At 45.4% G+C, this 14,344-nt stretch overlaps 1 protein-coding gene across 1 annotated transcript; it reads left to right on the top strand.

Annotated features, from left to right (window-relative positions):
* Window positions 1–4,470: 4,470 nt before the first annotated feature.
* On the top strand, window positions 4,471–6,069 carry GPR6 (G protein-coupled receptor 6). The gene has a single exon (XM_065835126.2). The coding sequence runs from the start codon at window positions 4,501–4,503 to the stop codon at window positions 5,599–5,601; it is 1,101 nt and encodes a 366-aa protein (XP_065691198.2). The 5' UTR covers window positions 4,471–4,500; the 3' UTR covers window positions 5,602–6,069.
* The last annotated feature ends 8,275 nt before the right edge of the window (window positions 6,070–14,344 follow it).

Below are 14,344 nucleotides of genomic sequence, written 5' to 3'. Positions count from 1 at the left end.
GAGAGCCATAAGTGGAAGCTATGCTTCTGTCTAGTTTTCTGTACATATCCCCATTTACATTTTCTTCTCACTGAAAAAGTAATGCATGGTAGTTCAAACTCTGCAGGTTTTAACCTAAGGTTCAGTCTGAATTCATCCCTGACAATAAGTATTTGTTACACTATTTAAAGCAGATTTTCACCCGCTTATGTGAAGTTTGTCCCTGTACTTTCTACTAGCAATTCAGAGACTACATAAGATGTAGCACTGCTTTCCAAAGCACCCATAAAATCCATTGTAGAAATGCAGCTTTGTGAATGCAACAGAGTAAACCAGGATTTTAATCCCAAGCATGTGCTAAAAAAAGCATGATGGTTGTGTTCATGTTTTTATGCAGTCCCATGTAGCCTTCCCGTGCAAGTAAAATAGATCTTACAGATATGCAGGATGTTTTCTGGATATTTTCTGGACCGTATTTGCATGAGGGACAGAGCAGCCCAGCAGCTGAAGACTCATCAGAAGGGACTGATGGCACCATAAAAGCTCCATCAAGAATCACAGTCAAGGACCACGTGGGAAACACAATGTGTGGCAGAGAAACGGGACTGCGTAGGCTGCGACTGAAATTTTAAATGATGCCTGAACTCCTCTGAGGTTCATTTCATCAGCAGGTTTTGCAATACAGCATGTTTGCAGGTGGCCACCTGTCTGAATGTGAAGTATCAGCCAGGGGGTGTCATTAACGAGGGCCCAGTCATCAGTGGCACCAGGTTACAGGGCAGAGTTCACCAAGTCAGGAAAATTATAAACTTGAAGAGATGCCTAAATGGATTGCTAAGTGTTTAAAACATCTTTTCATACCAGCTGCATAGAAATCTCCGAAATGTCAGCACTGGTTAGCTCACCATCTGTGTCATCCCCCTCTCTCTTCCTTTCCTCTCCCCTTTATTTTAAGGCTTCTTTATGTTGCCAGAAGAAAAATGACTCTTCAATATTTTCAGCGTGTTATTGGAAAGATAAATTTTGAAGTGCTTTTCTTTGGTTCTAACTCATACTATGTAAAGCACATTTAATAATACTTAACATTTATTCAGCCTACTTATTAATCATTAAAGAATACCAGCTATCAAAATAATCCATAGTTAATCAAAATTAAGTAATCGCATATTAAAATTACACCACAATATTGCTCAGCCTTCAGAACAGATGGAGAAGTCAAGCAGAGAGTTTTTAGATCGTTTATTTCAGCAACTTTTAAATTTTGTTGCTGTTCAATGCTCAGAAATTTGCTAAGATAATTACTGAGTTATATCTTATGCTGTGCTTAGGTATGCACTGCTGAAACATTAGCTTTTTAATTTTATATTCTCCCGTGAGACCTGCAGATCCAGTCTCAGCTAGGAAGCCAGGATGAAAACATCTTGATGGCAGTGCAGGAGGTCTGGCCAAACTCCTCTCTCCGCTGCTCCTTATGGTGCTGTGGTAAATGAGTGTAGTTGTCAGGTGCCAGCTTTATCTACCTTTTGAATCCTCTTTTTCCCACAACCATGGAAAATCAAGAGCAATCCAGATGGCTCACCTTTTGTTGGAATGACTGATGCAAGAAGTTGTACTAAGAAGATAAAAGGTCTGTAACGATGGGCCTGGAAATACAAACAGTTCCCAAGGGGGTGTAACCATTTTAATAAGCGTGGAACTGGTCACTAATCCTGACAACTGGCACTTGGCAATGTGAGGGAGAGGATGGAGGTGCGGAGCACTGCTCGCTGAGCACAGTGAGCAGAAACCTGACACAGACTGCAAGAGCATCCTCCTCTTGAAAGGGTAAAAGTCCAGGGACATGAAGGGACTATGGAGCCAGAAGAACCCAGAAAACAGCTGATAGCAAGGAACAAATTCAAGCCAGACACATGCATCTCTCTTTCTGAGACATGCTGCAGTGCTTGAACAATTATTTCTGCTTGTGATTCAAATTTATAAATTGCATCTCAAGAAATAACTATGTAGATGCTCAGATTAGTACTACAGCAATAAGCTTGTTCTAATGACTGAGTGAAATATGTGGTAACAGGTATGGGGTTACAATCTCTTTCTCCATCTTACCCTGAGATACTAATGCTCTCATGAGGTTTCACCACACATGAAAGGACTTGTGACTTGATAGCATGGTCTTCATGGTTTTCAGTTAACTAAAAAGCATTTGCAGACAAAGAGGTTTAAAACTACATACATCCAGAATATGAAAAGTTTACGCCGCTTTATGATATTAATATATATGCTATTATAGAAAAGATCTGCCATATACTTGTTTCCCAGAGGTAATGGGTTCTTCAAAGACGTGACAAATTACCCACAATCAGGACTTCCCACACCACATTTCATTACTGAAAAGCAGATACATCACATGTTTCTCTCTACACTTTACAGATGCCACAAAAATGCTGCAGATCTTAGTGTTTCCTGGTTCATATTTGTAAACCTGACTTGCTAAGTTTCAGTAGCACAAGTTTTAATCCATTTTGAGTTTTATTTGGAGTAATTTATTCTGTCACAGCCACTTTAATGTTGGAATAAGCCACCTCTGTTTAGTGGCTACACCGGAGGATTTCCTCTGGGCAAGTCCAAAATTTCAGTTTACCCTGGATTTTACCTTGCCTTCTTTCACTTTTCTCTGTAGCATCCATTTCTGCACTGGGATTCTTGTGGTCTCAGTCCTCATCTTAATCCAAGCTAATGTTTACCATACCCGACTCGTTCTCTACTTGGCGAATGGAATAAGATAATACTGTATTTTCAGAACTATAGTGGAGACATGTGTCCAGGTGCTTGAGCCACGTAGACTTGCCAACACTTCTCAAATATTCTTGCAACTGATTTTGCTGCAGCTATAGAAGCTGTTGTAGGCATGGGGGGACATACAGAAGTGGGACACCACACAGGACAAGTGGTTGTGGGCAAAAGTTGCAGTGGAGTAAAGTCCAACTAGATAAAAGGGAAAAAATCTTTACAGTGAGGGTGAAGCACAGGCAGAGGTTGCCCAGAGGGGCTGCATAGTCTCCTTCCTTGGAGGTGTTCAGACTTGACTGAACGAGACCCTGAGGAAAACCTTTACACAGTTGATGTTGCCCGTGCTCTGAGCAGGCGGTGGGACCAGAGAGATGCCCCAGACCTGACCTCCATGGGTCCCTTCCAAACTAAGCTATTTCGAGATGTGTGTTCCAGAAATCCTAGGAAGTCGTGGCTTTGGTTGTTTACAGAGACACAAAGTGTCCACAGCTTGTCTTGATAATAGTGTTAGCTGGCAGGACGCGGATGGGGATGGATGTAATGAATGCTGACACTCTAATTCCCTTTGAATGTGCCCACCTTGTACCGTGGCACAGCCTGCGTGCCTTCTTCATTTGGGCTGTCCAAGGCAGTAAACACATTTTCTTCTAATGAATTTTTCAAAATTGTGTATAAATTGTTTACATGCTGTTCCCAGAACCAAGCGGTCATTGTATTTCCACATTCTTTTGATCAGCAAGTACGGAACAAACACGCTCTCCCAGACTGGTCAGGGCAGGGAGGGCACGTTTTGGCTTGTCCCCAGAGTGCTAGGAAAGCCACTTTGCTGCAAACCACCTGCTGCCCACGTTTGTTTGATGTGGGACTTGGTAGCGATTGGCACAAGACAGTTATCCTTTGCTTCATCAATTAATGTGGTTTAGAGAGGAAATGTATAGGAAGGAAATTCATTGCGAGGTGCAAAGGGTGAGATGAAGAGAGGGTTGGTGTTTTTTATGCCCAAGCAACTGGGGCTCCTCTGGTTTGACCTTATCGTTCTGGGGGACCTCAGGAAACAATGCACATGCTTTTGCTGGTAAACAGACTGTTAACCCTGGAGTAAATATTGTTCAGAGGAGATAAAGGTGAAGCAGTCTTTTCCACACCGATTTCTAGTTTTATTTTGAAACCGTTAACTTTCGGTAGTGTAGAAGCCTCCCCGCTGGGTTCATAGACACTACAGCAAGCCCTGTATTAACACCAAACTTGCCACCTTCTCCCCAGAAAGGCGCCGCGGCTGCCGCTCAAGGCGGGAAAACCCATTGTAAATCGGGGGAAAAGCGGGATCGGAGCGAGGGGCGGACGAGGCTTCCCTGCAAGCAGCCGCAAGCGGCCTTCGCTCCCTCCTTCGTGCCCCCGAGCAAGTCCTCCGGCTGCGGGGCCGCGCTGCGCCCCGGGCTTGCCCCGGAGCCGAGCGGGGAGCGCTGCCCGCTGCTGACTCGCTTTCCTCACCGCCACGGAGCGACCCGGCTCACCCACCCACCGACCCCGCCATCAGCCCCTGTCCGCCCCGCTCCCCCCCTAGGCGGCCTGCCGCTGACGTCAGCGCCGCGCGGCACGGCCCGCCCCCCGGGGCAGCGAGGGGGGCGGTGGGGAGGGGCGGGGCGGGGCGGGGCGCGGGAGGCGGCCCGAGCGGCGGGAAACTTCTCCCGGTTCAGCACCACAGACAGGGCGGGCGCGGCGCCGCCGCCCGGCATGCGCGCCCCGCCGCCGCGCCGCTCCGCTGCCCCTTCGTCCCGCCGCCCCTGCGTCCCGCCGCCTCGCCGCCACACCGACCCGCTTCAGCGCCTCAGCCGGGCGGCGATGGAAGCGGCGGCGGCGCTGAACGAGAGCGGAGCGGCCGCCCCCGGGCTGACGGCCGGCGGGGGCAGCGGCAACACCTCGCTGGAGCTGTCGTCGCGGCCCCCCGCACCCGCCGTCCTCAACCCCTGGGACGTGATGCTCTGCGTCTCGGGCACCGCCATCGCCTGCGAGAACGCCTTGGTGGTGGCCATCATCTGCTACTCGCCCACCCTGCGCAGCCCCATGTTTGTGCTGGTCGGCAGCCTGGCCACGGCTGACCTCCTGGCTGGCCTCGGCCTCATCCTCAACTTCGTTTTCCAGTACGTGATCCACTCCGAGACGGTCAGCCTGCTGACGGTGGGCTTCCTCGTCGCCTCCTTCGCCGCCTCCGTGAGTAGCTTGCTGGCCATCACGGTCGATCGCTACCTCTCCCTCTACAATGCCCTCACCTACTACTCGGAGAGGACGGTGCTCTGCATCCACACCATGCTGGCGGGTGCTTGGGGGGTCTCCCTCTGCCTAGGGCTGCTCCCCGTCCTGGGCTGGAACTGCCTTCACGACCATGCTGCTTGCAGCGTTGTCCGACCCTTGACCAAGAGCAACGTGACACTGTTGTCCACCTCTTTCTTCCTCATTTTCCTCATCATGCTCCATCTCTACATCGAGATCTGCAAGATCGTTTGCAGGCATGCCCACCAGATAGCTCTCCAGCAGCACTTTCTGACTGCTTCGCACTATGTTGCCACCAAAAAGGGAGTCTCTACCCTCGCTATAATCCTCGGGACTTTCGGAGCCAGCTGGCTGCCTTTTGCCATCTACTGTGTAGTGGGGGATCCTGACTACCCTTCCGTGTACACGTATGCGACGCTTCTACCCGCTACCTACAACTCCATGATCAACCCCATCATTTACGCCTACAGAAACCAGGAAATCCAGAGGTCCATGTGGGTGCTCTTCTGTGGCTGCTTTCAGGCTAAAGTGTCCTTTCGCTCCCGGTCCCCCAGCGACGTCTGAGTGACTTTTCTCTCTGTTGTACCCACACCAAGTGACAATCTACTCAGTGAACTCTTACAGTGCCTGTTCTAAACCTCAAACTACATCGCGAAGTCATTGGAAACATGCTTAAGTATTAGCACTTTATACATGTTTGTAACTCTGAGAGTTGTTCGGGGTATGGAGTTTTGGGTTCCATGAAAAAAAAAAAAAAAGGTTGTATATAAATTTGCACATCACATTTGTAAAGTGAAGACATTCCGATACCGCTTAATCATAGCACCTTATTTCTAGCTGCTGACCTGCCAAAACAGTGTTGCCTTTCTGAAGGGCAGAGAGAAAGAAAGTTGTGTTTGTGTTGTATTTGTGTGTGTGTGTGTGTGTTGGGGGGAGTGGGGGCTGTATGTATGTATGTGTGTATCTATATTTTGCTGCACAATATTGATAAATTATAACATTTTGTATACAAATAAAAACATGTAAGATGTAGTATGACTTGGTGTGTTCAGATGCTTTTAGAAATAAGACAGCTGGAAAATTTGCCAGTTGAGCAAAGTCCTTTTGTTTGCTTTTGAAAGCTCCCTGTGTAATTCTGCCTAAAGAGATCATCATTCACTATGGAGATGAAATACTGCACCAAGAAAGGCACCTTCCTGCTTGCTTGTTTGTTTGGTCTCTTCTTTACTCTGGCAAAGGGAGAGTAAGGAAGAGCACAAACTCCTTTGTATTCTCCAGCAACCGAAGAAACAAAAAGCCCAGTCAAACAGGCTGTTAATTACAGTTATTCTCTGGGTTTTCAGTAGCTTTCATCGTTAAGTTGTAAGGTAGCCCTTTATGATAACACTCCATTTAAAAGTTAGCAAACTGTAGGGAAAAATTGGACTCCAAGCTGGACTCTTTGTTCATCTTTTAGTCTAATGCTGAAGGGGAAAAAAAGAAAAAAAAGTCACGTCTTCTTTCCTAAAAGCCTGTACAATGCCACAATAAATTGACTTCCCTGATCATCTGCAGTTCTGAGGGGAACCTGAATTGTTTCTCCCCCTCCTTTTGTGGACTGCATGCTGTTGAAAAAGCTTTTTAGTGCATATTTGCTGTCTGCCTGTCTCGGAGCAGTATACAGTTTTCTGATAATCCCATCACTTGGTGGCTTCAAAGAACCCATCAGAGGTCAATGTTGTTTAGAGTCTAGAAACCTTCACTCAGGTTTAAATTCACGGGCAACTGATTTATTTAAAGCAATAACAATGTGCAGTAGATTTCAGAAACAGTGTTGCTGGTTATTTATTTATCATTATGCTACATTTATGTCCTGATTATGCTATAGTTTACCATTATCATTTCAATTTGTATTTAAGGGCTGAAACAGGATATTTTTATGTGCATGGTACCATATAAAAAGTTTGGACTAATGTGTTTCCCACTTTATGACTGAGCAATGCATCGAGCATTTACCTGCTGGAGCAGCTGGGGCCACAAGGATCCAAGAAAACCCAGCAAGGCTGTGAATTTGTAGTTTTGTACTTAAGTGAGTGCAAGTATTGTGAAATCCAGTATCGTTTAACTGATAATGCAAAGATGATTCACTAAAACCAAACCAAACCAAACCAAAACACAACAAAACACAACACCACCAAACCCATATTCCAGATTCCACTACCCCCATTATTTCTATTAATTCTAATAATCATAAATATGACATTTCAATTGACAGTTCAAAACGCTAATTCTGAAGTTGCTAGTCCCTCTTTTGAGCCCTCATCTCATGCTCTACATCTAAGGTAGTAACTAAAAGAGGGCAAGGCCTGCCCTCTAGCCCTGCAGCCAAGTGGCGCAGAGCATGCCTAAGCTCTTTTCCCCCTGCAAAGCCAGGGACCAAACTGCTGGCTGGAGCTTCCTGGGCTGGCTCTAGTGACCTGTGTAGACTCAGCCAAAGATGCTGCATCGCCCACAGTAGGAACTGCTGAGACAGAAGACCAGCGAGTGCCTCAAACTGGTGAAATGTGGAGAAACTTTTTTGGTAAAACTGGAAAATTTGCCATCTGCTAGGCTTTTATCTCATAAATCCTTGTCGATCTTGTACAGACTGCAGTAAAACCATGGGGCAGGGTTGCCATTGGTTCTCTTACTGTTTCCTGCAGGCAGTGCTGCACACCTGGATGCAGGTCCTCACACCCCAGCGCTGAACCTGCACCCGGGTGTGAGATGCTGAGCAGGACCTGAGCAGGCTCCTGGGACCCCTGTGCAGGCTCTGAACACCAGTATTGGCTCCAAAAGCCCCCAGGAGAAATTTCTTATGTGTCCTTTTAGACCCTGAAGTTAGGGAGATGGAATCTGCTAGAGACCACCCCTGATGCCACCTGCCTCCATCAACTCTGTCAGGAACTGGGCATCAGTGATTTTCACCATGAATTCATCAAGCGGTGACAACCTGTGTAAAAGATAGATGTAGGAAACTTAGACGGATAAAATCCTACTTCAGTAATAAACCACTTAATCCGGGAGTGAAAAGGTCTTAGGTGAGCTACTTTTCCATTTTTAGCCCAACATATTATTTGTTTTACTTCATTTGTCTGCCATATGAAGGCATTTTCAGTTTAACACTTTCCCCAGTGACCTACTGTATTACAAAATAAAGTTGGATTCCTCCTGTTAGAAGTGCAACACTTCTGAAGTATTTACCTAAGCATTCTTCCTCTCTTCTAGGAAGCAAATTTTGGTCACAGTGATCTTAGCCTTTCTTTTTGACAATACAAATATGGGGTTTTTTTCTACACACAATGTTCAGAAAGCTTTTGCTGATTCATAAATTCTTAGAAACACTAAGGCAAAAAGAGGAGAGAGTATTTCAGTGTTTTTTGATTAGCCCTGAGAATGGAATTGACGGGAATGCACTTGCAGTAAGATATGGCCTTTCACTTTGAAAGAGAGTCCTGATCTGCAGGGATGCCTGAGCAAAATAACATAAAGCAGGCTACAAAAATTCTTATTTCCCCGAATAACATCTTAGTTTGGAAAAAGAAAAGCTGTAATTACTGATGGAGGAAGTTCAGGAAGGTGTATAACATGGTGCTTGTAGTTTCTTTGCTGAATTTTTTGTCAAAACAGCAGATATTTACTTGAGAAAACGGTGCTACATTTGCAGTCTCTGGACTCACAAGCTCCTCCTGTTGTCAGACAATGGCACTTTTACCTTGGTCATGAAATGATTTGCAGAAGACAAAAATTCTTGGAGCCTCCATTGCCAGTTGCGGGGTAGGACATGGTCATGACCCCCCCTGTAGTCCTGATGGGAAGCCAGCCTTGGGGGCAAACACGTCCTGTGTCTGATCTTGTATTTCCAGAAGCCAAGGGGCAACTTTGCTTGCACAGAGACTGTAGAACTGCAATAGAAATTGCTGTCACCACCAGTGAGCATGGATCTCTCCTTGTGCCTGTGGGCCCGTGTCTCCACGGTTTTACATTTTCACAACAATAGTGCAGGCTGTGAGGGGAGAAAACACACACTGAGCTAGGTGCAAGGATCAGACCCAGTGTTTGGTAATGATATATTATATGCTGCCTTTACTGAAAATGAAAACGAGATTTCCTACTTTATCACCCTTAAAAATTCTTTGGCTTATTCTGGATAATAGTCATGTCAGTCTTGGTGTAAAGAGCTCCCAGCTTGCTCCCATTGAAACCAGCAATGCTCTATTGCACATCAGCCAAGATAATGACAGTATCTATCTCATTATAAAAAAATTACCATTTTGAGGCAGGAAGTCCTTGGCCTCAGCTCCAATTTTCATTAGAAACTAATGGTTTATTACTAACCTTGAAAATCTTACAGGACTTGCAGTGTCTCTAAAGATCAGATCCCGTCATTTAGGCTTGCATGAAGTACCTCTCTCTGTGATTAGCCCAGTCCTTTGGGTGGGAGCAATTACAGAATGAAGAGCACAGCTCTGGTGAGGACAGGTTGTTCAGGAGATGGGCCAAAAGCCCCTCACATCGTCTGATTTTCTGTGGGGCTTCTGCTGAAATCAGCAATGTAATGGTAGAAACAAGACTGACTCTGCAGGCTGCTTTGTATGAGTCACTGTATATTAAAAAGCCAGCTGGATTCAAAATCACAGGTCAAACAAAACCTCTTTATTTAGCAAAGCAAACAAAAGGACAAAACACTTTCAAACCTGAAAAGTGAGCCTGTACATATTTTTATCAATGTAATGATCCACAGGCACTAAGTAACACCAGTAAAGCACTAGAAGTTCTAATCTCTATTCTGCTGCTCTCATTTTAAAGGAATATTATTTTTTTTTTAATGAGGTAAAAATAATTTCTGATGGTGCAGCTGCTCCTAGGCTCTTTGGATGGCTTTTGGCTGGCTTTTTTTTTCTTCTGGTAGTCATTTAAAAAGAAAAAAAAAAAGCCAAGGGGGAAAACAAAACCCCATGTTTTCTCCTTCTTGCTTCTTCATGATGGAGACCTGCGACTCGGAGTGCAAGGAGTGACTGAGTGGGTGCTGTTCAGCTGAGCACAGAGGGTGAGCACACCTGAAGCTGCTGGGTTTGTTTCTTGGGGGGCACTCTGAGTTGTGAGGTGTCTCCCCATTGCCTGGTCCCCACCGAGTTAACTCCTCCCAGAGACCTGCAGCAACTGGAGGCTCCGGGAGCAGCTCCCGAGCCGCTGCATTCTGCCCAGGAGTGCCACAAAAAACTCCCCTGGGTGGAAAACCAGCATGCATTTCACTGCCCTCTCAATGTTTGAACGCTTTTCTCTGAATACAGAAAGCTCTCCCAGGGAAAACATCCCCCAAGGGGGAGTTTCATTTACTGAGGGCAGTAACATGGCGTGGAAATAATCCAGCTGCTGCCAGGGCACATGGAGAGCTGTAAATGCTGGCTCAGCGCTGATGGGAGATGTGGCAACCGGTTCGGTGGGGGCAGGTTTGCTCGTGCCAGCTCTGTTCTCTGCAAAGAAGTGACAGAAGGCGGCAGAAGGTGAAGTAATGGCATGGTCTCTGTGCAGGGTCCACAAAGACTGAGAAGGGTTTTTTTCCAACAGGTACCCATCCTTTTTATTTTTGTTTCATTCTAGTTTGTTGGCACCATATTACACATCATGGGAGTGAAAGAGAAGGAGAAAAGATGAAGGTACTAAGGTCTGTATTAGGTGAAGAGTGCAGTGTTTTAAAGTATCATGCACAACATGGAAACAGATGCTCTACCAGGTACCTCAGATACATCAGCTGAATACTGAATGCTCAGCCGTTCCAGGAATGCGTTGGTGCTGCACATGAAAAAAGAGACCAAAAACATTTCTTCATTGCAGTGTCATTAGAGTTATTACATCATCAATCCTAGACACCCTCAAGTGGATAACTGCTAGTGCAGGCAGATCCCCTGGGCTGCCCAACCTACCTCACCACCTTGTGGAGGAATAAAACGTGGTCGAGATCCACCTTTCATCCTGCCTTTGGGCACAACTAAGCTTCTAGCTGCAGGCCCAGGCTTGGCAATCACCTACAAGACCACATGCCTCTTCTATCCCCTGTTGCCCTCTGTACCTCTGACACAAGGTATTGGGGCAGAGCATCTTTGGCCCATCTCCTGCACCTTCCCCAGGCCAGCAGAGGGCTTCCCAGCAGCTGTCCCTATGGCACGGGCTTCCTCTCCACCCAGGCAGGACCAGAACACAGTCCCTGCACTTGAACACTGCCAGTCTCAGTTAGTCCATGCTCCTCGCTGTTTTTGTTGAAGAAAATACATTTTCATTTGTTTTCAGACAAAGGAACCTGTATTTCTATCATGCTTATTTGAGTCCTTCACTATGTCCTGTTAACATTTGTTGATTTCTCCTTGTCTTTCCATGTGCTTCATGTCACCCACACAGCTGGACTGCTGCACTGCTGTGTTGCCCAATGTGATCTCTGTTTCGTGTCTTCACATCTGCAGAAAGCTGCTCCTTGTTCCATGTGTTTCAGATCCTGGAGCATTTTTGAAGGTGCTGTATCCTAGAGTGGTGTGAGACGATGCAAGCTTGCTCTTGATCTCACTCACAGCTGGGCATGGAGTCAGAACCCGACTAATGAATAGAATATTGAGGAAAATATCTGCCAGTGTTTGACAGCACTTTGGTTCCTAGCTTTTACCTGTTGCCAGTGCCCACAGGCATTATAGGACATGTTGAGGGGAAACAGCAAATCTGAATAACAGTTAACGAAACTTTTTTCCAAGTCAAGTTTTAGCTCCCTGCACGTGTATTTCCTTATAACTATGTAAACAGGGATTATGGTTCTATAATATGAAAAAAAAGAAGTAATACTGTGTGAATTGAGCTCTTGAATTCTGAGTTTCTATCTGCCTCTCCAGCGTCACTCAGAAAGGAGTGAAGTTAGTGTGTAAAATTCTTACGATGGCAGATTTTTAAAGTTAGGTCAGTAATCAAAAGTGAGAATTAGATGTCTAGGATCAGAATTAGGAAAGGATTTAAGCACCCATATTCCTAAATATGGGCCCCTCAGTGATCTTGCTTACTGACTAGAACTACAAGTGCCATATCAATTGGCTGTTTTACGTTTTTCTCCTCAGAGCCCTTATAGCCAGGCAGCAGCATCTGCACAGGCTGCTTTGCTTTTTTCACAGCCCAAGCAGCCTGGAAGCTGCTTTCCCCTCCCCAACCCCGCAAAACTCCAGGAGCTCTGTGTCCTTACACCTGTATTTCCCACATGGCTTTGTTTGGTAGCACAGAAACACCATGTGAGATAAGAACAATCCAGGTATTTTCTGTCTGCACTGGCCAGTATTTCCACAGGCTTAAATTCCCTCCAGCAGAGGGATGGGCTGAGCCCAGGATATTGGCAGAGAGGGGTTTTTTTAGGCAATGGAGGTTTATCAGCACTGTTGGAAATACTTGTTTGTCTAGCACAGGGTGTTTTGATTCAACGATGCGGGGATGGCAGGGACAGACTGGCTGGGATGCTTCAAGCACAGGGGCTGAATGGGGTCAGGAGGAGACAAATAGGCTCTGAGGGAAGGGAATAAATTCTCAGCTGGGGGAATATTTTCATACTTTTTTCCTGCTGCTCAGTGTCTAGTTCCTGGCTGGTTTGAAACAAAGTTGTTTTTTCCTGGAAAGGAGTCTCCAAGTGGCTTCCGTGTGTGGTTGCTTCAGTTTGTAGCTTATTTTGAAAGAATGAGTGTTTTCAGGACAGGTTTGGAAAGACTTTTTAAAAATTAGCTTGAACCGTGTGATTTTCTTGAGATAAAGCTTATTTTGCATAGATCAGTACTCCTTTTCTCACTGGCAGGATGATGGCATGCAGATTAATAATTACTTTTAAAACTGAGGTAGAAGTAGAGGCTCTGGAAACATTCCCCAAGATCTAGATTGTTTGAATAAAGGTTGAGTCTCCTATAACATATAATTAGCTCTAGGTTGCATTTGGAATGACTGAAATTTTTTAATCATCACTTTCAGTGACACGTTATCCTTTGCATCATGGTGAGATGATGTGATTGTGTACCTGCAGGCAGATATAATTTGTCACTTCTAGTTGTTGCTGCTTATTATAGAAAGACGTGCATCTAGGTAATACTAAGGTATTGTCAAAAGAAGTTTCTTCTGTCAGAAATTAGATACATCAGTAAATATGCGGACCCTGCTCCTTTCAAAAATCAGTCTCTGATTTTTGATACAGAGCTAATTTTTCTTCATCAACAGGAAGTTAGATTTTCCTACAGCATTTATGATTTTTCGAAACAGTGTATCCTGTTTTATACATAGTTGTGCAGTGGCAAATAAGAAAAATGGGAGACAAATAAATTAAGGGCTCCACCTTTCTGTACACTTGCTGTTCCATAAATGGCTCAAAGAAAATAATACGGTTGATTGAATTACGCTGTCAGAATAAACACATCAGAAAGCCTTTTGCAGGGAGGGTTTGGGGACAAGGCATGATCTGTGCACTAAGCATAAATCCAAGGTTCTGAGCAGCTTCTCAACTTGATGCAGCTGAAGATGGACTCCATTCTCCCGGGGATGTGAGCTGCTCTGTGGCAGTCAAAGACCGTCATGTGAGAAAGAGGTATTTGCAGAGCAATCAGTTGTATGAGGCCTCGCTTGTAACACTGGAATAGTGAGCCCTAAGAGTAGTCAGACACTGCCTATTCGTGAATGAGAACAACTAATTGCGTTGTTCTCATTTGAAATTAAATTGGAGATATTATCATACTTTGTTGTAGTTGCTGTGCTGTCAGACAGCGTCAGTGCCACAGGAGACACATTTGCAGGAGATAAAGACTCTGAAGCACCACAACTCTCCCAGACCTGTTTAGGTGAATACCCTGGCTGCTGGCTGGTCTGCTGAAACCCACCGCCACGTCAGCAGCGGGCAGCACTTATAATGCCAACCAGAACATCTGCAATTTTCCTCTTTCATGAGATATTTTTGGAAGTTCGGGAAGGCTCTGACTCTGTCTTCATCATCATTAAAACTGGGACCTTTATCTGACCACAGGATGTCCATAATAATGGTCAGATCTAGAAAAGCTTCCTAATGATACTCTTCCAGCAGCCATGCTTGCTCTGAAATGAGTCCTTGTTGCTTTATCTGAGCAGACAGAAACAAGCTGAATGTGTCTGATCATTCACTTGACAATGTCAGTCCAGCTTCTCTATCGTGCAGGCAGCAGAACTGGTTTTCTGCCCAACCAGTTACTTATCCTGTCTGCCTGCCAAGCTACATGGCTGTGTCGCTACCTCTCCAGTGATTACCCTCTCC

This window comes from Patagioenas fasciata, chromosome 3, assembly GCF_037038585.1.
Source record: "Patagioenas fasciata isolate bPatFas1 chromosome 3, bPatFas1.hap1, whole genome shotgun sequence".
In the NCBI taxonomy this organism is placed as follows: Eukaryota; Metazoa; Chordata; class Aves; order Columbiformes; family Columbidae; genus Patagioenas; species Patagioenas fasciata.
The sequence above is the reverse complement of the archived record's forward strand: the minus strand, read 5'-3'. Positions and strand labels throughout refer to the sequence as shown.